Here is a 26,219-nt window from a genome sequence, read left to right as displayed (position 1 = left end):
ATGTGGCTCGTGGCCACCAAGACTTACTTTCGTCAGGGTTGGGCGCTGCCAAGATGGCGCTATGCTGCTTCTTGACCTGCTCCACATCTTCTGACAGCTTATCTATACAGACTCGGATCTCTTCCACCTGCACAGGGAGTGAGAGGAGGAGGCAGAGGCAACATACATGAGGGCTTAATTCCTATACTCTTTAATTAGCTGTGGTCTAAGAGGCATTCCCGTTCTAGTAATTCTATTTCTATGGAATCGACCAACCACAGCCACCCATGGAGAGGATGTGCGTACAGCGTGGGAGAGCTGAGGCCTCTGAACCTCATCATGGATAGGATTACCTCACACAGTCAATCATCGACTGACATGACGACCTAATGGAAGCACTTTTTGATGGGTGGGAGAGCAGGGGAATCTCCATTGGACCACATAAATCAATTATCTCTGCTGGTTTAAGGTTTGGAGGCTTGATTCTTAGCCATCGTTGGGGGAATTGTATGTTATTTAGCCTAAATGGTTTTCACAGCGAGACATGTTTACATACATTCTCTAATACCTTATTACAGTATTAGCTATATCTCGTCAAGTGTCGTGGATCAATATCTCTATCTAACATTTGTATGATACAAGATGGTCGCTGTTTTAATGGTGGGTGTTCAAACTCCTCCAACCCCACAGAATGTGCAGACGCCCCTGCAGATAATACATTTCCAAGAACTTCTGACTATCCCCTGAAAGCCTGTGCAAAGTCAGACTCAGCAGCCTGACCACACATTCTGTATTCATTCCACCCTCCATCTGAATGTGTTATGTAATCCAAATCCCAATACAGACGTGTCAAAGGCAGAACAAGTGCCCCTTTTCTTGGCAATGTTTGTGTATATGCGGATACTTTTGCATTGACTGTATGGATATCAGTATATATGTGCTCTGCATTCCTATTAATTCTCTACTCCATTATTAATAGTTATTCCTATTGTTCTTCCTAGGGGACAGAGCGTTCAATGGCAATGGCTTGTGAGCTACTTCCTCAACGAAGCTAAGGCATACTGAATCAATTCATGCTTTATAGTGAATCATTCTTTAGCCTAGATTGAGCCAATTCCCCTTCCCCTATAGTGTTCACTTAATAGTTTTAGAAGAGAGCTTTGTAAAGCAGACAGATTCGTTTTCATTAGGACGGAGGAGTTGAGCCACGGCCCATAAGGTAGTGAGGAACACAGCTAAGACAAGCTTAATGACTGCACCCTGCCTGCAGCAGCAGAGCTCTTCAAAGGCAGGTGTCCTCAATCCCAGCTAGCCCCTCAGGGCCCCACCAACAGTGTCTACTGGTTCTCTCTCCTCTTGCTTCCTGCCGCTAATTTGATCAATTCCTAGCCAATTGATTGGCCAGAGAGTCTGCTCACCTAGTCTAGCAGGCTTGATAAGATGCTGATCAAAAGACAAGGACCAGAGTTGGGGATTTTGTTTGCGATTCTTGGTACTGTATTGCAGATAACTGTGTATCTGTTCAAGGTTTTTGCTTTAAAAGCCTTTTCATAGAGAGAAAACAATTCCTCTGTGTAAAAAATGGAGGCCGCGTTCTGAGCGTCTTACACAAATAAATAGACTACTGGAAATTTCAAGCCACAGATTGTCTGTACTCCCATAAATGCTGGGACATTCTGTAGCCATATTGTCAGACATCCAGGGTGTTAATGTCTTCGGTAAGACTTAACACTTAGCGATAAAGAGTTCTGGCAGCATCTCCAAAGTATAAAATATACCTCCACTGATAGAGTTGATGGATTCACTGCAGTCTTATTGTCACGCCCTGGCTCTGGGGACTCTTAAATGTTGAGCCAGGGTGTGGATTTTCATTGTTTAGTTTTCTATGTTTTTCGTTCTAGATCGTTTATATCTATGTTGGCCAGGGTGGTTCCCAATCAGAGACAGCTGTAGCTCGTTGTCTCTGATTGGGGCCAATACTTAGGCAGCCTTTTGGCATGTTAGTTTTGTGGGATCTTGTTCCGTAGGGTTTTGTGTATAACCTAGGACTTCACGTATCGTTTGGTTTATTGTTTTGGTTCGTGTGTGTACTTAATAAAGAATGTACGCTTATAATAATAAATAATAATAATAATAATATGCCATTTAGCAGACGCTTTTATCCAAAGCGACTTACAGTCATGCGTTCATACATTTTTGTGTATGGGTGGTCCCGGGGATCGAACCCACTACCTTAGCGTTACAAGCGCCGTGCTCTACCAGCTGAGCTACAGAGGACCGCTTCTACCAGCTGCGCCTTGGTCCGCTTCATCTGTCGACGATCGTGACACTTATTATGGTAGGAAGAACAGTAAGGTCACTCAATTTTGGCATATTAGGCTAAACAAATCACAAGAAACCCAGCGGGAGGGACTTAAAAACTGTTACATCCATAAAACACCAAACATAATGTTGCTCTATTTGCATATCCTGCCCCTCCTCCTTTTCCTCTCATAGCATGTTGTGTGTCCTTGTTGTTTAGGATGAATGTTGAAATAAATTATGCTTAAGCACTTTCAATTTTGAAAGATAAAGCTGAAAGGAGCATGACCTGGAGGTAATGTAGGCCTATTTTATTGTATTGTTTTTACATTATGTGGCCTGTTTTACCCCCATAATGATATAGCATTAATACACTGCACTTGGAAACACTAGTAAATGGGTAACACGTAAAACAGTAACACCTTAACTTTAGAGATATGGCACTTATAAGGCATTTAGTACCAGTTAATTGGCAATTATGACATTATGCATAGACCTTAATTAGCCATTTTGCCCCCTTTTATTAAATATGACCCGTAGATGTGTGGATACAGGAACTACCAGGTTAAGTTTGTAATAATGGTTCTTAGGATATTTCTCATTTCTAATATTACAGTTGTTTTGTTGCACTGACCTGTTCGAAGAACTCATCCATGAAGTGATCCCGGTCAACCTGGACAACTTCTTCATCATCATCACTGTCCTTAGCCTGAAACAGAACAAGTGAAACACAACATCAGTCCCCCATGCACTACACTGGCATATTGCTATTTATTGTTGATTGCGTATTTGTGACCTGTGCAAACCGCAGATAACACAGTACCACACTTGGCTGTAGATCTCTCCTAACTGTTGGAAGGGTAAGGATGGAAGGGTAAGGGGTAAGGATGGAAGGGTAAGGGGCAGAGAATAAAAAGGGAAACGCTTGTATCCATACTGCTTGGTGACATGAATGGCAGCCATTTTAGATAAAGCCACAAAAAAGGCTTTGAAATATGTGTGTAATATTTGCGCTGTCACTTCAAACAGTTCATGATATGAAGGGAGTGACCCTTGAAGGGAGTGAAAGGAGTGACCCTCAGCGTCTTACACAAACCCTTACACAAACGCTCCTCGACTTAGAGCGATGCGGGCTGTGTGAACTGACCTCAACGGGGTCAAGGACTAAGAGACAGTGAAAAAGAGAGGCTCTATACGAAGGTGTTGAAAATGGCAGCAGAATCGATGGAACAACTTACATTTGCGCTAAAATAATAAAGATGTGTCCTTCTTGTCGCGCTTAGCGTTGATGAATTGCCAGAGGCCCATCGAGAGGGCCTGAGGTGTGCAGTGTTGGCAATGTGGAGTGTGGGCCGTCTGCCATAGGGCAGCACACAGCTCATTCTGTTGAGGATATTATGGGCACTACAAATTATACACCCAACGAAAAAGGTGACACCAGGCAATAGATAGGCCAGAGATAGATCACCGCTTGTGTTTGGTGTATGGTCAAATTGATGAACTGTTTAGGCAACAGCTTGATGGGTATTTTGCCTATTTGCGCCAGAGAAGAGCATAGTATTTATGTTCAATTAACAGACAAGCAATAACAGCAAGCAGCAGTTAGATCTAGGGCTCTATTTAATCCATAGTGCTGAAGAGCTGCGTTATAGCGCGATAGACATTTAAAGGCAATATCCCGCGTTAGCGGAGACTGCATTCACGGTAAACCCTACATATGTCGGCTCAATCGGAAATTACCTTTAAATTTAAATCACGCTATAACGCTGGACTTCAGCGCTATGGATTGAATCTAGCCCCTAGAGTGTTTTGTGACCTAATGGCAGCCATGTTGAGTCACATTGTGAGGGGGAGAGGGGTTGACAAATCCATTTCACCTGGGGAAAAACAACAAATCGACAAGACCTCTACAGTGTTGTCTACTAAGTCCACAACACAAGAACAGTCATTGCTGAACAGCTTAGTCATAAACACAGCTAGTGGACAGCTACAGTTAGGGAAACAAGTATTTGATCCCCTGCTGATTTTGTACGTTTGCCCACTGACAAAGAAATGATCAGTCTATAATTTTAATGGTAGGTTTATTTGAACAGTGAGAGACAGGATAACAACAACAAAATCCAGAAAAACGCAAGTCAAAAATGTTATAAATTGATTTGCATTTTAATGAGGGAAATAAGTATTTGACCCCCTCTCAATCAGAAAGATTTCTGGCTACCAGGAGTCTTTTATACAGGTAACAAGCTGAGATTAGGAACACACTCTTAAAGGGAGTGCTCCTAATCTCAGCTTGTTACCTGTATAAAAGACACCTGTCAACAGAAGCAATCAATCAATCAGATTCCAAACTCTCCACCATGGCCAAGACCAAAGAGCTCTCTAAGGATGTCAGGGACAAGATTGTAGACCTACACAAGGCTGGAATGGGCTACAAGACCATCGCCAAGCAGCTTGGTGAGAAGGTGACAACAGTTGGTGCGATTATTCGCAAATGGAAGAAACACAAAATAACTGTCAATCTCCCTCGGCCTGGGGCTCCATGCAAGATCTCACCTCGTGGAGTTGCAATGATCATGAGAACGGTGAGGAATCAGCCCAGAACTACACGGGAGGATCTTGTCAATGATCTCAAGGCAGCTGGGACCATAGTCACCAAGAAAACAATTGGTAACACACTACGCCGTGAAGTTCTGAAATCCTGCAGCGCCCACAAGGTCCCCCTGCTCAAGAAAGCACATATACAGGGCCTACTGAAGTTTGTCAATGAACATCTGAATGATTCAGAGGAGAACTGGGTGAAAGTGTTGTGGTCAGATGAGACCAAAATCGAGCTCTTTGGCATCAACTCAACTCGCCGTGTTTGGAGGAGGAGGAATGCTGCCTATGACCCCAAGAACACCATCCCCACCGTCAAACATGGAGGTGGAAACATTATGCTTTGGGGGTGTTTTTCTGCTAAGAGGACAGGACAACTTCACTGCATCAAAGGGACGATGAACGGGGACATGTACCATAAAATCTTGGTTGAGAACCTCCTTCCCTCAGCCAGGGCATTGAAAATGGGTCGTGGATGGGTATTCCAGCATGACAATGACCCAAAACACACGGCCAAGGCAACAAAGGAGTGGCTCAAGAAGATGCACATTAAGGTTCTGGAGTCTCCAGACCTTAATCCCATAGAAAATCTGTGGAGGGAGCTGAAGGTTCGAGTTGCCAAACGTCGGCCTCGAAACCTTAATGACTTGGAGAAGATCTGCAAAGAGGAGTGGAACAAAATCCCTCCTGAGATGTGTGCAAACCTGGTGGCCAACTACAAGAAACGTCTGACCTCTGTGATTGCCAACAAGGGTTTTGCCAACAAGTACTAAGTCATGTTTTGCAGAGGGGTCAAATACTTATTTCCCTCATTAAAATGCAAATAAATTTATATCATCTTTTACATGCGTTTTTCTTGATTTTTTTGTTGTTATTCTGTCTCTCACTGTTCAAATAAACCTACCATTACAATTATAGACTGATCATTTCTTTGTCAGTGGGCAAACGTACAAAATCAGCAGGGGATCAAATACTTTTTTCCCTCACTGTATTTACAACTGTTGGCCAACAGAGAAATGTACAAAATGGCAGCCCTCTATTTGGGCACACTCTAGTCAACCTTTTCCCTTCACTCTCCATTGTTCCTCTATGTCTTCTGGCCAGACAAAGACAGGAGAGTTAAGTCCTCTAAATCGCAGCTCATGCCAAAAGATACAGCAGCAGACAAGTTTGTCGGGGAGACAATGTTTTTTCATAGGCGCATATGGGAGGGAAAAATAGCTCCAAGGAAGAGGCTGGATGCGTTGGGAGGCCTAGTCGAGTTGCTGGGTGTTGAACTTGAGCGCTGGCTCCCTGATTGTAACGGACAGTTAACTATGTCTCCAGCTGTTGGGGCTGGCTTTGCCTTGGTTAGGGTTTGAAACATTTCCCTCCAGTCCCCACCTCTAACTAGCTCCACCTCAAGGCTGAGCAGTTCATGTTCCTGCCCTCTGTGCCCTCGGATGACAGTCCCCCACTCTGCCTTGTATAGTATGATGAGAGACAGTTCCTGGTTGGATCACTCACTGTCCAATGTAATGTGATGCCAGTGTATATCGAGTGTGTGACAAATTATTAATATGACTTCAGTGCATGGAGCTTTGATATTGATACTCGCTGCAGTTCTTGGAGGACATTTAGCTGTTGTTTTGTTTTTTCTCTTACCTCTTTGTATTGATTTTTTGTCAATTAAATACTTTTCTGAAAAACATGCCATTTTGTAATTTTTTTGCTCCATTTAAGCACATAATAGAGAATATAATGTGTTGAGTTTTCACAGTAGCTTTCAGGCTAATGAGTGGTGACTCACATTCATGCTAACATTCACACAGGCAATATCAATAACCTACCATATTCTTATCAATTTCTTGCAATTATTTTCTGAAGCATTTAGTACCAGCTCCATTTAAATGGCCATAGCTATACAACATATAATAGCTGCGATTATTTGCTTAAATTACATGTTGCTCAAATGAGTAATTGGTTTCACATCCACATACGATCATCAAAGAGAAAGATATATAGAATGTTCAATCAGAATAAACAACCGACAGGCTTCCACTGAGAACAACGATTCTGACAGACTCGCCTGAATCAGTTTAGGTTCCCTTGGTTTTTATCAAAGGCTACAGATCTGGAACTGTGGTTAATCTGTGTGGTCCTTCATTCAAAAGGCCTTGGACTGGAGCATGTTGGAGTAAGATATGAACACGACTGATTGTGTCACGCCCTGACATTGAGATCTCTAGTTGAGTTGGTCAGGGTGTGAAATCTAGTTTATATATTTCTATGTTGGCCGGCTGTGGTTCCCAATCAAAGGCAGCTGTCGGTCGTTGTCTCTGATTGGGGATCATACTTAGGCAGCCATGTTGCCAACCTTAGTTGTTGGATCTTGTTCTGTTTGGCTTGTTTGATGTTTAGCCTCTTGAACTTCACATTCTGTTGGATTTTGTTATTTTGTCGGTGTTTATCAAAATAAACGACTATGTACGCATACCACGCTGCACCTTGGTCCGATCCTTTACACAACGAACGTGACAGAAGATCCCACCACCAACGGACCAAGCAGCGTGGCCAGGAGGAGCAGACATGCTGGATACAGGTGGGGAAAACATTCTGGACATGGGAGGAGATATTGGCCGGTAAGGGACCCTGGGTGAAGGAAGTAGCCCTGGCAGGAGAGAAAAAACGGCGACTCGAAAGGTCCCGATCACGAAGGAAGCCCAAGAGGCAGCCCCAAGAAAAAACATTTGGGGACACACAGGGTGGTTGGCAGAGCAGCAGGAGGCCCTGGAAGGGCTGATTGTGGAGAGGGAGATAGCGATAGAAGAAGCCGCTATGATAGATGCCCTCCAAGACCTGCAGCTCAGTACTCTGAGAGAGGAGACCACCGCCTTACGGGAGCTGTTAGTTAAGAGGGAGCAGGAGCTCTCCCTTCAGAAGGAGGCGCTGCAGGAGGCCCACAGGGAGAAGGAGTCAGTGGATGCATGGAGAGAGGAGCTGGCCAGGCAACAGAAGGAGCTGAGAGAGGAGTTAACCCTCCAGCAGCAGAGAGCTCGGTCCTTAGAGCAGAGGCTGGCGGAGCCAGGTTTAGCAGAGCCAACTCCCCGTACTCGCTTTGAGGAGCGTGTGACCGTGCAGGCACCAGGCTATGCGCCGGCTTTACGTACTGTGCCGCCTGTGCGCCTTCACAGACTGGTACGGGCCGTGCCTGCTCCTCGCACCAAACCAGTGGTGCGTGTCTCCAGCCCGGTGCGCCCCGTATCTGCTCCTCGCACCAAACCAGTGGTGCGTGTCTCCAGTCCGGTACGGCCCGTACCTGCTCCTCGCACCAAACCAGTGGTGCGTGTCTCCAGCCCGGTGCGCCCCGTTCCTGCTCCTCGCACCAAACCAGTGGTGCGTGTCTCCAGCCCGGTGCGCCCCGTACCTGCTCCTCGCACCAAACCAGTGGTGCGTGTCCCCAGCCTGGTACAGCCCGTGCCTGCTTCTCGCACCAAACCAGCGGTGCTTGTCTCCAGCCCGGTGCGCCCCATACCTGCTCCTCGCACCAAACCAGTGGTGCGTGTCCCCAGCCTGGTACAGTCCGTGCCTGCTTCTCGCACCAAACCAGTGGTGCTTGTCTCCAGCCTGGTGCGCCCCATACCTGCTCCTCGCACCAAACCAGTGGTGCGTGTCTCCAGTCCGGTACGGCCCGTACCTGCTCCTCGCACCAAACCAGTGGTGCGTGTCTCCAGTCCGGTACGGCCCATACCTGCTCCTCGCACTAAACCAGTGGTGTGTGTCCCCAGCCTGGTACGGCCCGTGCCTGCTCCTCGCACCAAACCAGTGGTGCGTGTCCACAGCCCAGTGCATCATGTGCCAGCGCCCCGCACTTGCCGGGCTCCAGTGATGATCCATGGCACGAAGCCTCCAGTGATGATCCATGGCACAAAGCCTCCAGTGATGATCCATGGCACGAAGCCTCCAGTGATGATCCATGTCACGAAGCCTCCAGTGATGATCCATGGCACGAAGCCTCCTGTGATGATCCATGGCACGAAGACTCCAGTGATGGTCCATGGCCCAGAGCCTCCTGCGACAGTCTGCAGTCCAGAGCCTCCAGCGACAGTCTGCTGCTGTACTCCAGTGCCAGAGCAGTCCACTCCACCGGAGCCTTGTGGGAGGACTGAGAGGGGGAGCATCGCGCCAGGGATGGGAGAAGAGTTTACTGCCTACGTCACGTCCGAAGCCGGAGCCGTCACCGAGGCTAGATGCCCACCTGGACCCTCCCCTAATGAGTCAGGTTTTTGCGGCCGGAGTCCGCACCTTTGGGGGGGGTGTACTGTCACTCCCTGACATTGAGATCTCTAGTTGAGTTGGTCAGGGTGTGAAATCTAGTTTATATATTTCTATGTTGGCCGGGTGTGGTTCCCAATCAGAGGCAGCTGTTGGTCGTTGTCTCTGATTGGGGATCATACTTAGGCAGCCATGTTGCCTACCTTAATTGTGGGATCTTGTTTCTGTTTGGCTTGTTTGATGTTTAGCCTCTTGAACTTCACATTTTGTTATTTTGTCAGTGTTTATTAAAATAAACGACTATGTATGCATACCACGCTGCACCTTGGTCCGATCCTTTACACAACGAACGTGACAAATTGTGTACAATCAAGTGACTGTGGTTATACATGCATTATGTTGTCCTCCAAGCTTTCATTGTAAAAGGATGTGGTTACAAAAGACAATCAATCAAAGTATTGATTATAATAAGCCTACAGATACCACCAATCTGGATAATGCGTTAGATGTTTTTATAGGTATAAAGTAGCAAGTAGAAATCATACAGCAGACATAGTAATATACTATGCTTGTGATATAACCGCAGTGTTGCAAGTAAATAATTAATTTGATAAGAGATAGTGGCCTATTCCTAGATAATTTCCAATTATTATAACTGATGCAAATTTAACATTTTAATCCATGTTGAAACTACCAAAAACTCTACCATTACTTTCAGGGAACCCCAAAGGTTTGTTCATGATCAACTGCTCAGATTTCCTCCTTCCCAGAGCTGAACTATTCTGTAAATTTTCTATGTATTATTCATGGGTTGAGGGAACAGCTTCTGCTGCATATTGCCCAGCCCACCATCTCCATGGCTGCCTGACTGTCAAACTGCACAGATGCACACAATCTTAGCTGGGCTTATTTTACATAGATATAAGCATGATGTTGTAAGAGGTTTCGATGTTAAATCCTAAGCATATAGCCTACGCCTACCTACTGATCAAAAGGTTAATCTTTTTAAACAAAAAAAACGTGCCATTTCATGTATATGGTAAGCCACAAACAAATATTTGCATATTTGCAGACCCACGTGCAGCATCACACAAAGGCATGTTGGCTTTATTTGAAAAGGTAAACACACATAAATGGATAAATGCACCTTAATTCTGATATGTGACAGAGATTAAGTGAGAAATATATATTTCCGGACTTTAAAAAGAAATTGTGATCATAGAATAATCTAATATGACAAGTAGCTTTGATTGTAACAGAGTCAGGTAACAAAGGTATTCAGAATATTCAAGATAGCTGACCTCTTCAGAGAGGCAATGTCTTCTTATATTTGACAATGTCAGTGTTGTATTACAATTTGGAGTCTTTTCACTATCTCTTATCACATTAGCATCTTACCTATACACTAACACAGACTCCTGCTAAATCAATACAGCTATAAATAGCTCCGCTTGAATTGCTCCATTTGTTTGCTAGCTATCACCCTACACCACTATGCATTGTTTGTGTATGTGTGCGTGCGTGCATTCGTGGTGGCTTTGTACTATGTGTTTAGCCAAAAAAAGAGGAGGATACCAATTATGCTTTTCACCCAGGGGTGTAGAACAGTCCTCTAGGACTGCAGTGCTGCTGGTTTTCCATTTCTCCCTTGCCCCTAATTGATCAGTTCATGCCACTGATTGCCCAGAGAGTCCACACACCTAGAAACACAGGTCTAAATCAGCCACTGATTTAAAAAAGCAAGAATGAAAACCAGCAGCCACTGCAGCCCTTCATGACTCGAGGTCAGGCAGCACCTCTGTTTGAACCCGTAACAATTATTAATTAAATATGGCAAACGTTATGCAGAAGTATTATGTTACGATATGAGTAGCATATGTACCTCATTCACCCCCTGGTGTCACTAAAAGGTAGATATAATCTGCAATCATTACTACTGGTGCCTACCTAAAGTCAGACAGAAAGCAGTCAACTTCTGTATTAAAATGTGTAGTGAAATGAGCAGCAGGGCTAATGCTAACTCACCGCTAGCTCTGTTGACAGATACCTCTGAGGGGATCCTCATTACAAGCTGCAGCTATGTCGGATAGGCTACAGATATCTCATCTTGAACTCGTCAGCATTTTTAAATTTCCACTTTTGTGTGTGTTGTCTACACACTGTAGCTATATTTGGCTGTTCTGTTCCTCTACTCCTCCCAGGCCCTCCCAGCACTCCACCTGCATCCGCTTTCACCCGACGGGGGAATGGCAGCCTCTCTAGCCCTTGCTTGCCAATGGGCAGATAAGCTAGTTTACAGCTCATGTCTTCAATATGAGAAGCATGCGCATACTAATGAAAAGGGACGAAGGGGCAAAGCATTCCACAGATATCGGTAAGGAGAGAGAGCAGGTACTTAGGTAGGTATGAATAGCTGCATATATGAGCAGGTAAATCTGCTAGGACTATGTTTAATGGAATGGCGTTTAGGTGGAATTACACTGACGATAGGAATGTGACTACAATAGTGCATAACATGTCTGGGCTGCAGAGATAAGGTTTGAGAGAGGTTTGCTGCAGTAACATCAGCAACAGAATCAATATATTAATTAAAATCAGTATATTGTGTTACAACTGGTACTAGATAGATCAATGTAGTATTACAATTCATATGGACAACAATGGTAGACACTGGTTTGTTTGAAAGGTTTTTGAGGAATAATAAATGCTAATTATTTAGCAGAGAATAGGCATCAAAAGATGCTGTGAGGTAAGATATGGTTGAATACGGTTGGACGTGGTTGGTGGAATCAGATGGGGTTCCATTACGATCCACAGAAATGCAGTCATACACAGGTTAGTATAACCAATGTATCTACCCAGTGTACCGCTCGCTTGCAAGTGGCAATGGATTGTTGTAACAGCTGGACTAAACAAACCATCAGGCTAGCATTCAGGTTACACTGGACAGGCTAAATGGCTAGACTGGCTAATCAGGGTTTGAACCAAATTATATTTAATCTAATGTTACGTAGGGCCTATAGCTAAAGCTAACTCCAGACAACCTATTCTTCATTGTACACACTATTCTACACTGAGTTACAACAAGCAGCAAAAAGGATTTGATAGTAATGTAATGGATGCACAGTACTTCCACCATTCCCCTCCCTTCAGATATACCATAACATTCAAAAACACATTCATTGCTGGGTGTGAATGCGACATCATAGTGTACAGAGCAGTACATAAGACATTGCACATCTGGGAGATAGGGCACCACAGGGAAATGCTGGTGTGTTGCTCTGAGCAATGTAGGGCAGGCCTGATACACCTGCCATGTAAGCCTCAGTAATTCTGGCTATAGAATATAGAACAGTACACGGTTCTAAACTGTTGAGGGATCTAAACAGTCGCCCTAGTTAATAGAGTCCTCTGCATGTGATCCAAAGACATACATAATCGCATTTCAATTGGGTAACCCACATGAAGAAGCCCAGTCTGTGTCCCACTCACCCCCTTTAAGCAGCCAGCCCCGTTCAGATGCATGCCAGCGACTCGTGACACAATGGAACTTTTTAGCGACCACAAAGATAGCCGTGGGGTTATCCGCCCGCAGACCGTAACACGCCTTTTCAAGTAGTTCATTCATTATATTCATGGCGATACAATGCTAGGCAGGAAGCATGCATTCTAATGTTGTATGTCTGGATGTCGTGTAAAAATAAATAGCTAGCCTTCAATGAAAATGTAGCAATTGAAAAACGTTCACACCAGAGAGATGAATATGTACTGTACAGTATGTTCTACAGGCAATGTTACCCTTATGGAGCACTATACTGATACTAAAGTCAAATAATCAAATAAACATTTTAAAACAGTACAATTAATTACCTCCAATACTACTGTGTAATAAATTATCCTTGCCTCATTAGAACACCACTACAAATTTTGGACGTACGTAAACACTGAAAAATGTACACCATCTCACTCGCTATTACTTAAGCAAATATTTCATTTATCGCTTATTCATCAAGCCGTTGACAGCCTAACCAGCTGTTTTGGATCTAGTGGCAGGGGAGCTTCCCTCTATTTATATAGTTTTATTGGTAGAGAAGAAGGGATGCTGTTGTCCATGGATTCACATGCAGCTATGACATTGGCCCTGCAGTAAAAATGTCTACATAAAATATAACATGCATTACCACTCTCTGCTTTGTGTTTGTGTGTGGATGGGTGAGTGGATGGATGGGGGAAGAGAGTATGGATGCATAGAATGTGAGTATTATGTATGTGTGTATATGTGTACCTTTGATGTGTATGTATGTGTGTATATGTGTAGCCTTGTAAGTGTATATTTATGTGGATGTGTGTGGATGTGTATTTGTATGAAGTGTTATTCACAAATCTCCAGTCTGGATTTTTGAGATCGCCTAAACACACAAGTATTGATTATCTCCTAAAAACACACACCCTAGAGAAAACAGCCAAAGCACATTTGAAGTGCAGAATTATATTCTTGCAACGTTCTTGAAAACCATTAGAAACTGAAGGCTCGCAAAATGATCATATTGAGTAAATCATATTAAACTCGATCCACTCAGCAGCTTAAAAAACAACAACTGAGACCCAGTTGAGGTTTTATGGGAGATATTGCGGCCAACAGCATCCGTGATCGCCTGCTAGCCTGCGGACAGCATTGGATCCACCAGGAATAATGTGAGTAGCATCCAGACAGCTACCAAACAGAAGCAGTGAGTGTATCAGTTCAACCAAAGAGGGAGGATGCATACTGCTGTGATCCCTGCTGCTGGGAGGATGGATGGATTGATAGGGCCCATCTTATGTGCAGATATTTAGTCATACAGCTTATAATCCTATTTGTGCAAATGTTTACACATATGTGTATTTGAGTGTGTTTATGTGCATATTCATTGGATTAATTTGACTGACTGCACTTTGACAGCTAAAGCCCTTTGGCAAAGATGGAGCTATGGTGAGTGTGGAGGAGGAGGAGGAGCAGAGGGGATGAGAGTGATAGAGTGAGGCAGAATGTGTGTGAGAGAGAGAGAAAGGGTCAAGAGAAAAGAGAGAGTGGCTGTGGGGGAGGGGACAGAGGAGAGAGAGAGAGAGAGAGAGTGGCTGTGGGGGAGGGGACAGAGGAGAGAGAGAGAGAGAGAGAGAGAGAGAGAGAGAGAGAGAGAGAGAGAGAGAGAGAGAGAGAGAGAGAGAGAGAGAGAGAGAGAGAGAGAGAGAGAGAGAGAGTGGCTGTGGGGGAGGGGACAGAGGAGAGAGAGAGAGAGAGACAGGGTCAAGAGAAAAGAGAGAGTGGCTGTGGGGGAGGGGACAGAGGAGAGAGAGAGCGAGAGAGAGAGAGAGAGAGAGAGAGAGAGAGAGTGGGGGATGGGAGAAAGAGGGAGGGAGAGATCCAGGGAGAGAGAAAAGGAGAGGGAGATGGAGAGAGGGAGGGAGGGAGGGAGAGAAATTGGAAAAGGGTGGGGGAGGGGAAGAGAGGAGAGAGTCTGTAGCTAGCTAACACACATGATGCAGGTTAAACAGCATCTGTTACCACCTTCAAAAAATCTCATTGCTCTCAGGACAGGGGATTAAACAGCCGTTGTGACCCAACCAGGGGTCACCCATTCCATACATCATCCCACCCCCAACGCCATCCCTCTGCATCCATGTCACAGAGCTCCCTGTCAGGGAGAATTACATAAGCCTGGGTGACTTCAGGTGTGGGGGTGAATACAAATGCCACGAACGCCTTGCCCTACCCCTAGTCCATCTGTGCTGGGAGTGGAAGAAGCCATCGGAGAGAGAGAGAGAGAGAGAGAGAGAGAGAGAGAGAGAGAGAGAGAGAGAGAGAGAGAGAGAGAGAGACGCCCCCTGTCCGCCATTACTGCCCATGTCTTTGGGGCCTGGTAACAAAATTAACTAATGTCCCAATGTAGTACACAGTGGGTTAGGGTTAGACTTGGGGGTTTTGAGTGGTGGCAGCAGAGGTAGAGGGCATGGAGAGGGGAGAGATTAAATAAAGAGCCCTGATATACAGTATACACACGTCAACCCTCATCCACTTCATGTCCATCTTTTGTCAATCCATGTTCGCTTTTCCACTTCCACGGCTATAAAAAGCATTGATTGTCAGTGTCCATGTTCCTTCCCTCTGATGCTTTGAGGGGCCAAGGGAGAAAATGGAAGCGAAGCGTCTTTTTTTATGGCCCATAATGGAGGAGGGATGGATGGAGGATGGAGGGGATGTTTAGATAGAAATAGATGCCGTGGCTTCCTGACTGACTCAGCGAAAACTCAGGGGAGTGTCTTAAGTGAAGTAACAAACAAGGTCAGGATGTGATGTGCGAGCTGAACTGGCTGCCAAACCTGGGCTACATGTAGCACCCAGAGGCTCACAGAGAGAGGGAGGCTAGACTCCAGGAGAGAGACACAGGTTTCATCTCGATTCTCCTGAAGTGTGCACTTGCACACTCACCATGGTGGAAACTCCCTCCAGTCTCGCTTACACCACTCCAATGCTTTTAAATTCATGACAGGAAGTGCACACGTTGGGAGAAGTGTGGAGAATCAGAATGCTAATCCATCAATACCATACACAGTCATATCAAACGCTCTTCCCAGCGTATTCTGCACTGTAAGATACCATTTGGTGCACTGCACTGTGCATCCAGAGAAAAAAGTATTCTTCTTATATTTAAGCAATAAGGCCCGAGGGGGTGTGGTATATGGCCAATATACCATGGCTAAGGGCTGTTCTTAGGCACGACGCAAAGCAGTGTATTTTGTCAATATACACTATATATACAAAAGTCTGTGGACACCCCTTCAAATTAGTGGATTCGGCTATTTCAGCCACACCCGTTGCTGACAGGTGTATAAAATCGAGCACACAGCCATGCAATCTCCATAGACAAACATTGGCAGTAGAATGGCCTTACTGAAGAGCTCAGTGACTTTCAATGTGGCACTGTAGTAGGATGCCACCTTTCCAACAAGTCAGTTCGTCAAATTTCTGCCCTGCTAGAGCTGCCCCTGTCAACTGTAAGTGTTGTTATTGTGAAGTGGAAACATCTATGAGCAACAACGGCTCAGCCGCAAAGTGGTAGGCCACACAAGCTCACAGAACGGGACCGCCGAGTGCTGAAGCACGTAGCGCGTAAACATCGTCTGTCCTTGTTTGCAACATTCACTACCGAGTTCCAAACTGCCTCTGGAAGCAACGTCAGCACAATAACTGTTAGTCGGGAGCTTCATGAAATGGGTTTCCATGGCCGAGAGAGCCGCACACAAGCCTAAGATCACCATGCGCAATGCCAAGCATCGGCTGGAGTGGTGTAAAGCTTGCCGCCATTGGACTCTGGAGCAGTGGAAACGCGTTCTCTGGAGTGATGAATCAAGCTTCACCATCTGGCAGTCCGACGGACGAATCTGTAAAGTTTGGTGGAGGAGGAATAATGGTCTGGGGCTGTTTTTCATGGTTCGGGCTAGTTCCCTTAGTTCCAGTGAAGGGAAATCTTAACGCTACGGCATACATTGACATTCTAGACAATTCTGTGCTTCCAACTTTGTGTCAACAGTTTGGGGAAGTCCCTTTCCTGTTTCACCATGACAATGCCCCCATGCACAAAGCAAGGTCCATACAGAAATGGTTTGTTGAGATCGGTGTGGAATAACTTGACTGGCCTGCACAGAGTCCTGACCTCAACTCCATCGAACACCTTTGGGATGAATTGGAACGCTGACTGCAAGCCAGGCCTAATCGCCCAACATCAGTGCCCGACCTCACTAATGCTCTTGTGGCTGAATGGAATCAAGTCCCCGCAGCAATGTTCCATGATCCAAGATGGCGTAGTAGTGCAGTCCTGTTTTTGTCGTGTGTCTGTAAATAGCCTGTAAATACCCAGTTTTTTTGTATTTTTCGTACATATTTCCCTATCAGACTTTTCATCCTTCTACAAAATATTCTTTCCTGCAACCCGCCTCACTCAATGTGGAACGGATTCTATTATTGACTTACCTTTTATCTAGAATCTCCAGTTGAAACTAGCTAGCCAGCTAACTAGCTACTTGCTATTAGCCACAGTTAGCGGTATTTCACCCAGAACATTGGATTTTTCTGCGGGAATAATTTAATCACTGGACATTAATCACCGGATCGCAACTAGCTAGCCGCAACCGAATGGATGTTGCTGTCTGGCTAATCACCACTGCCCCCGATGCAAGCACCAGTTAGCCTCGAGATAGCCTAGAGCCAGGCTCATATCTACCTCTAGGTCTACCGGACGGGAGTAGCCAGCTAACTAGATACTTGCTATCAGCTACCATTAGCGGTTTTTCACCATTGTCCGTGGCCTGCACCACCCACCAGCCAGCTCTAGTCTGGACTATTATTCGGCCAGTCTGCACTGTCTGCACAGCGCGTTATCGACCCAGAACATATCAGTTTTTCTGCCGGAATCACTGAATCACTGGACCTTTAACTCCGGATTCATCGCTACCAGCTAGCTGCAACAAAATGGACGTTGTGGTCTGGCTAATCATCCTGAGCTAGGCCCATCTCCCGGCTATCTACCTGTCATTGTCATGTCATTTAGCAGACGCTCTTATCCAGAGCGACTTACAGGAGCAATTAGGGTTAAGTGCCTTGCTTAAGGGCACATCGACAGATTTTTCACCTAGTCGGCTCGGGGATTAGAACCAGCGACCTTTCGGTTACTGGCACAACGCTCTTACCCACTAAGCTACCTGTCTGTCAACCGGACGGGACCACCTAGTGTTGACACGGAGCCACGCCGATCCTACACGACTGGTCTGCCGACGAAATCGTCTGATGTGGTTAAAACAGGCTTCCCGTTACGACGTCGACCACGAAGATTCCATCTGCTAGCCCCGGCCCGCTAGCACACGCTAGCCGTGGCCTCTTGTTCGCTAGTGCTTTAGCAGCCCCCGAACTACCTCCGTACTATCCTATTGCTGTTCACCGGACCTTAGGATAACTCAGCTATACAGCTGATGTCTGCTGGACTGTTCCTTTTTACGGTACCACATCCTGTTTATGTTTAGCCTCAGCCCAAACTGTGTCGTCATTACCAGCTGTTGTCTTAGCTCTCTCAAATTACACCTGTGATTGCTTTATGCCTCTCTCCCATCTCAATATGGTTAGCTTATTGTTGTTTCGGTTATTTCTAATTGTACTATTTCACTGTAGATCCCCCAGCCCAGCTAAACCTGCCTTAGATAGCTCCTTTGTCCCACCCCCCATACACGCGGAGACCTACTCAATTGGTGCCTCCAGTGATGCTATCTCTTTCATTGTTACCCAACGCTTAGGTTTACCTCCACTTTACTCATATCCTTCCATATCGTTGTCTGTACATAATGCCCTGAATCTTTTCTACAACGCCCAGATATCTGCCCCCTTTATTCTATGTACCCAACGCACTAGAAGACCAGTTCTTAAAGCCTTTAGCCGTATCCTTATTCTAGTCCTCCTCTGTTCCTCCGGTGATGTAGAGGCTAACCCAGGCCCTGCAGCCCTCAGTATCACTCCTACTCCCCAGGTGCTATCATTTGCTGACTTCTGTAATCGCAAAAGCCTTGGTTTCCTGCATGTAAATATCAGAAGTCTACTTCCTAAGTTTGAGTTATTCACTGCGTTAGCACACTCCGCCAACCCTGATGTTCTAGCAGTGTCTGAATCCTGGCTTAGGAAGGCCACCAAAAATTCTGAAATTTCCATCCCCAACTATAACATTTTCCGTCTAGATAGAACTGCCAAAGGGGGTGGAGTTGCAATCTACTGTAGAGATAGCCTGCAGAGCTCTATCATACTATCCAGGTCTGTGCCCAAACAATTTGAGCTTCTACTTCTAAAAATCCACCTTTCCAGAAATAAGTCTCTCACTGTTGCTGCTTGGACACCATATGTGAATTGATTGCCCCCCATTTATCCTCAGAGTTCGTACTGCTTGGTGACCTAAATTGGGATATGCTTAATACCCCGGCCATCCTACAATCCAAACTAGATGCCCTCAATCTCACGCAAATTATCAACGAACCTACCAGGTACAACCCTAAATCTGTAAACATGGGTACCCTCATAGATATCATCCTGACTAACTTACCCTCTAAATACACCTCCGCTGTCTTCAACCAGGATCTCAGCTATCACTGCCTTATTGCCTGCGTCCGTAACGGGTCCGCGGTCAAACGACCACCCCTCATCACTGTCAAACGCTCCCTAAAACACTTTAGCGAGCAGGCCTTCCTAATTGACCTGGCCCAGGTATCCTGGATGGATATAGATCTCATTCCGTCAGTAGAGGATGCCTGGTTGTTCTTTAAAAGTAATTTCCTCTCAATCTTAAATAAACATGCCCCATTCAAAAAATACAGGACTAAGAACAGATATAGCCCCTGGTTCTCCTCAGACTTGACTGCCCTTGACCAGCACAAAAACATCCTGTGGCGTACTGCATTAGCATCAAATAGCCCCCGCGATATGCAACTTTTCAGGGAAGTTAGGAACCAATATACACAAGCAGTCAGGAAAGCAAAGGCTAACTTTTTCAAACAGAAATTTGCATCCTGTAGCACTAACTCCAAAAAGTTTTGGGACACTGTAAAGTCCCCGGAGAATAAGAGCACTTCCTCCCAGCTGCCCACTGCACTGAGGCTAGGAAACACTATCACCACCGATAAATCTACAATAATCGAGAATTTCAACAAGCATTTTGCTACGGCCGGCCATGCTTTCCACCTGGCTACCACTACCCCGGCCACCAACTCTGCACCCTCCGCTGCAACTTGCCCATGCCCCCCCCGCTTCTCCTTCACACAAATTCAGACAGCTGATGTTCTGAAAGAGCTGCAAAATCTGGACCCCTACAAATCAGCTGGGCTAGACAATCTGGACCCTTTCTTTCTAAAACTAGCCGCCGAAATTGTCGCAACCCCTATTACTAGTCTGTTCAACCTCTCTTTCGTAACGTCTGAGATCCCCAGAGATTGGAAAGCTGCCGCGGTCATCCCCCCTCTTCAAAGGGGGTGACACTCTAGATCCAAACTGTTACAGACCTATATCCATCCTGCCCTGCCTTTCGAAAGTATTTGAAAGCCAAGTTAACAAACAGATCACCGACCATTTCGAATCCCACCGTACCTTCTCCGCTATGCAATCCGGTTTCCGAGCTGGTCATGGGTGCACTTCAGCCACGCTCAAGGTCCTAAACGATATTATAACCGCGATCGATAATAGACAGTACTGTGCAGCCGTCTTCATCGACCTGGCCAAGGCTTTCGACTCTGTCAACCACCGCATTCTTATTGGCAGACTAAATAGCCTTGGTTTCTCAAATGACTGCCTCGCCTGGTTCACCAACTACTTCTCAGATAGAGTTCAGAGTGTAAAATCGGAGGGCCTGTTGTCTGGACCTATGGCAGTCTCTATGGGGGTGCCACAGGGTTCAATTCTTGGGCCGACTCTTTTCTCCGTGTATATCAATGATGTCGCTCTTGCTGCTGGTGACTCTCAGATCCACCTCTACGCAGACGACACCATTTTGTATACATCTGGCCCTTCATTGGACACTGTGTTAACAAACCTCCAAACGAGCTTCAATGCCATACAACACTACTTCAGTAGCCTCCAACTGCTCTTAAACACTAGTAAAACTAAATGCATGCTCTTCAATCGAACGCTGCTGGCACCCGCCCACCCGACTAGAATCACCACTCTCGACGGGTCTGACCTAGAGTATGTGGACAACTACAAATACCTAGGTGTCTGGTTAGACTGTAAACTCTCCTTCCAGACTCACATTAAGAATCTCCAATCCAAAGTTAAATCTAGAATCTGCTTCCTATTTCGCAACAAAGCCTCCTTCACTCATGCTGCCAAACATGCCCTCGTAAAACTGACTATCCTACCGATCCTTGACTTCAGCGATGTCATTTACAAAATAGCCTCCAACACTCTACTCAGCAAATTGGATGTAGTCTATCACAGTGCCATCCGTTTTGTCTCCAAAGCCCCATACACTACCCACCACTGTGACCTGTACGCTCTTGTTGGCTGGTCCTCCCTACATGTTCGTCGTCAAACCCACTGGCTCCAGGCCATCTATAAATCACTGCTAGGCAAATCCCCGCCTTATCTTAGGTCATTGGTCACCATAGCAGCACCCACCCGTAGTCTGCGCTCCAGCAGGTATATCTCACTGGTCATTCCCAAAGCCAACACCTCCTTTGGCCGCCATTCCTTCCAGTTCTCTGCTGCCAATGACTGGGACGAATTGCAAAAATCTCTGAAGCTGGAGACTCTTATCTCCCTCACTAACTTTAAGCATCAGTTGTCAGAGAACCTTACCGATCACTGCACCTGTACACAGCCCATCTGAAATTAGCCCACCCAACTACCTCATCCCTATATTGTTATTTATTTTTGCTCTTTTGCACCCCAGTATCTCTATTTTCACATAATCGCTTGCACATCTAGCATTCCAGTGTTAATACTAATTGTAATTATTTTGCACTATAGCCTATTTATTGCCTTACCTCCATAACTTGCTACATTTGCACACACTGTATATATATTTTCTGTTGTATTTTTTGACTTTATGTTTTTTTACCCCATATGTAACTCTGTGTTGTTGTTTTTATCGCACTGCTATGCTTTATCTTGGCCAGGTCGCAGTTGTAAATGAGAACTTGTTCTCAACTGGCTTACCTGGTTAAATAAAGGTTAAAAAAAGATATATAATAATAATAATACATCTAGTGGAAAGCCTTCCCAGAAGAGTGGAGGCTGTTATAGCAGCAAAGGGGGGACCAACTCCATATTAATGACCATTATTTTGGAATGAGATGTTCGACGAGCAGGTGTCCACATACTTTTGGTAATGTAGTGTACCACAAACCCCAAGGTGCCTTATTGCTATTAAAAACTGATTAACAACGTAATTAGAGCAGTAAAAATAAATGTTTATTTTGATATACCATGGCTGTCAGCCAATCAGCAGTCAGGGCTCAAACCACACAGTTTATAATTTACTTTGTGGAACGGGTTAGGGGTTAAAGTAACTAATGAAAGAGGGATAATCGAAATGTTGAGTGTCGGCTGAGCCATATCTCTAAAACCCTAACACAAAATGACAATCTTCTAATTCCTCTTTTAAATGAATTTATAAAACCTTAATGACTATCACTATCAGTTTTTATCAGAAATGTGGGTGTTATCAACAAGCATGATAAGAGGAGTAGAAATATTGCCAGAGGTGTTTTTGGAAACATGTGGCACAGTGCTGAGTTCAAACTTAATTTAGACCTTCTCTGAACTGCATGCAAAGCCCCCAAAATACATTTAGACTTACTCAAATTCAGTTCATCACCGTTGAACCCAGTCTGTGGTCTCCCTCAGGGGATCACAGCTGAGAAATGGAGACAGGTTTGTGAGGCTGCCAAGACGTTTTTGGGGCATTGTACATGACCAATTCACAGAATTCAATGAGCCATGTAATCAATATATAAAATGGTGAATGATGGGAGGGTTTAACAAATCTATGATTGCGTGTTTTAAATTATCTTGCGTCACGTAGCCTAGGAACCTATAGGAGTGTTCCATCCTACAACTAGTGTCTACCTAGATTACACTTCATCCTGTTGTCCTTTGCTCTAATGTCAACTGTTAATAACAACTGCATGACCACTTCTGTCATATGTTATTACATGCTTCATAAGTGTCTACATACCAGATGATATTACAGGGTGTTATGTTATGTCATTTACTAACCTTTGTGTCACATTATTACATTTTACATTTACATTTTAGTCATTTAGCATCTTATCCAGAGCGACTTACAGTTAGTGAGTGCATACATCTTTTTTTTTTCATACTGGCCCCCCGTGGCAATCGAACCCACAACCTACAACATTATTACATTGAATGGAATGATGGGGGTCATAACCATGTCATATGACGTTATAGTGTGTGCACAGACACCTTAAGTAAAGTGACATTCATTTGAGGTGTTATAAAACAGTTATGCATGTGGTTGCTCCACAGGATGAGTTGAGAATCACAAAACGTTACCATTCAAAGGATCTCCAAGAAACATTGTCAAATGGGAGCACAGATATATTTAGGATTATACATTTTTGGAAAAACTGCACTCAGTCCAGATATGAAAAAGAAACATTATAATACCAACAACTTGCCAAAACACAAAAATATTCTAACAAAACGGACGCAAATAGAATTTGTGCTGGAGCACACCAGGATTTGTGACAGCTGTGAAAAAAGGAAGATGTGCAGGCTACAGTAACAATGGCTAGTTAGCCAGGTATCTAGCTAGCTAATTAGTTGATGTTGCAACTGCAACATTTCATTGACCCGCCGATGGCTAGCTAGCTTACTATCTAGCAATCTGCTAGCACTAGCTAGTTAACTTCACTAGCTACTGGTGGAAATAAAAAACGTACTCTGTAGCACATTATACATTAACATCCTCTTTCACACTTTAAACGTAATAACATTTTCATCTTAATACACATTATTTTACACAATCTAATTAATGTCAATAGCTATTAACCATGTTATTTGCTGTGGCTAGATTTGGGTTAGTGATAGGAAGAATGTCCCTACCCTAAACCCTAACCCTAACCCTAACCTTAACTCCAACCCTAACCTTAACCATTACCTAACCGTAACCTTAACCCTTACCTTAACCGTTTAAAATGTCTATTTCAATGGGGTGACATCAGAGTTAGGACGTCCCAAGGATTCCATTCAGACTTTACTGCTAGATTTGCCAAATAATCTATATAAATCCTGGATTGTGGATGCTACACTACATGACCAAAAGTATGTGGACACCTTCTCATCGAACATCTCATTCCAAAATCATGAGCATTATAATGGAGTTGGTCCCCCCTTTGCTGCTATAACAGCCTCTACTATTCTGGGAAGGCTTTCCACTAGATGTTGAAACATTGCTGCGGGGACTTGCTTCCATTCAGCCACAAGAGCATTAGTTAGGTAGGGCACTGATGTTGAGCGATTAGGCCTGGCTCGCAGTCGGCGTTCCAATTCATCCCAAAGGTGTTTGATGGGGTTGAGGTCAGGGCTCTGTGCAGGCCAGTCAAGTTCTTCCACACTGATCTCGACAAACCATTTCTGTATGGACCTCGCTTTGTAAAACGCATTGGGGCAGGTAACGTGTTCTCCTGGCATCCGCCAAACCCAGATTCGTCCATCGGACTGCCAGATGGTGAAGCGTGATTCATCACTCCAGAAAACGCGTTTCCACTGCTCCAGAGTCCAATGGCGGCGAGCTTTCGACCACTCCAGCTGACGCTTGGCATTGTGCATGGTGATCTTAGGCTTGTGTGCGGCTGCTTGGCCATGGAAACCCATTTCATGAAGCTCCCAACGAACAGTTCTTGTGCTGACGTTGCTTCCAGAGGCAGTTTGGAACTCGGTAGTGAGTGTTGCAACCGAGGACAGACGATGTTTACGCGCTACGTGCTTCAGCACTCGTTCTGTGAGCTTGTGTGGCCTACCACTTCGCGGCTGAGCCGTTGTTGCTCCTAGACATTTCTACTTCACAATAACAGCACTTACAGTTGACCGGGGCAGCTCTAGCAGGGCAGAAATTTGACGAACTGACTTGTTGGAAAGGTGGCATCCTATGATGGTGCCACGTTGAAAGTCACTGAGCGCTTCAGTAAAGCCATTCTACTGCCAATGTTTGTCTATGGAGATTCCATGGCTGTGTGCTCGATTTTATACACCTGTCAGCAATGGGTGTCCACATACTATTTGTATATATAGTGTATGTTTTGGCCAATGAGAGGATTTGAAGCCACCGGTCGGCCGTATTGGCACTCCCCAGAAGGAGCAGTCCTCCATAGGAATGAATGGAATTCTAAGGTATTTCAATTAAATGTTTCAAGGACAAATTACATGTATTTAAGATATATTTTTTGCTGTAGTGGGGACAGTAACATTAGTACTTTCAAAAATATATATTTTCCTGAAAATAATCTATAGATTTGTATGTTTAGCTCACATAATATCATTTAAAAGTCTGTAATAGAATAGACGTGGCAAAAACAAATGTAGACATTAATAAATGCCTTTCTATAGCTTCAAAAACATATTTACAACGGTGGGGGATTGCCAAGATGGAGGCGCGGGGGCTTCAAAACGGCGCCCCCTGTCTGTCATCTAGAGTGTATATAAATCATTGGATTTGCCCAGGAGAGAAGTACAGCGCCATCTCCTTGAAGCCACAGAAGTTCAAGGCCGACTGCGGTACTGCAGGCATTGTTAGCAGAAAACAGGATCCCCCATTATAGAGAATGAAAAAATTGGTTAATCTTGTATAAAGATAAAAAATTTGGAAGACAATCATGGTACCAATAATTGCTTCTAATACACCTGATATATGTCAATGAACCGATTATTTTAAAATCGCACACAGAAGAAGTTATAAGGATAATTGAGTTGCTAATGGCAGTTTGCAGTATCCCGGTCGGCCTTCAACTTGAGTTACTCAATGAGAGGGGGCAGCACTGGTCCAATTTGTACAACTCAGAGCAGTTTATTGTCTCGTCCAATTAAAAATCCTAAGTACATCTGTGCTCCCATTTGCCCATCTTTCTTTTTTAATCCTTTGAATGGTAAAATGTTGTGATACTCTCAACACATCCTGTGGTATAAGCACATTCATAACTGTTTTATAAGACCTCAAATTAATGTCACGTTACTTAAGGTGTCTGTACACACTCTATAATGGCGTATGACATGGTTATGACACCCATCATTCCGTTCAATGTAATAATGTGGCACAGAGGTTGGTAAATGAGATAACACCCTGTAATATCATCTGGTATGTAGACTCTTATGTAGCATGTAATAACATATGACATAAATTGTCATGCAGACTGTGTAATAGCAGTTGTTATTAACAGTGACATAAGAGCATATGACAACAGGATGAACAGTCATCTATTTAACACCCATTATTACTAGTTTTATAACATATTATTTGTTACTTATAACTATTTAAAACTACTTATAACAGCTTATGACAAAT

At 44.6% G+C, this 26,219-nt stretch overlaps 1 protein-coding gene across 1 annotated transcript in view; it reads right to left on the bottom strand.

The window, feature by feature from the left end:
* The window catches only part of LOC121569477 (syntaxin-1B), a 74,989-nt gene that overhangs the window by 34,158 nt on the left and 14,612 nt on the right, over positions 1–26,219 (bottom strand). The window contains exons 2-3 of the mRNA XM_041880458.2: positions 2,915–2,989; positions 28–127 (exon numbers count right to left, since the gene is read on the bottom strand). Coding sequence (XP_041736392.1) covers positions 28–127; positions 2,915–2,989 — 175 coding nt within the window. The remainder of the gene's footprint in view (positions 1–27; positions 128–2,914; positions 2,990–26,219) is intronic.

Source organism: Coregonus clupeaformis, chromosome 35 (assembly GCF_020615455.1).
Source record: "Coregonus clupeaformis isolate EN_2021a chromosome 35, ASM2061545v1, whole genome shotgun sequence".
NCBI classification, from domain to species: Eukaryota; Metazoa; Chordata; class Actinopteri; order Salmoniformes; family Salmonidae; genus Coregonus; species Coregonus clupeaformis.
This window is presented reverse-complemented; position numbering and strand designations above follow the sequence as displayed.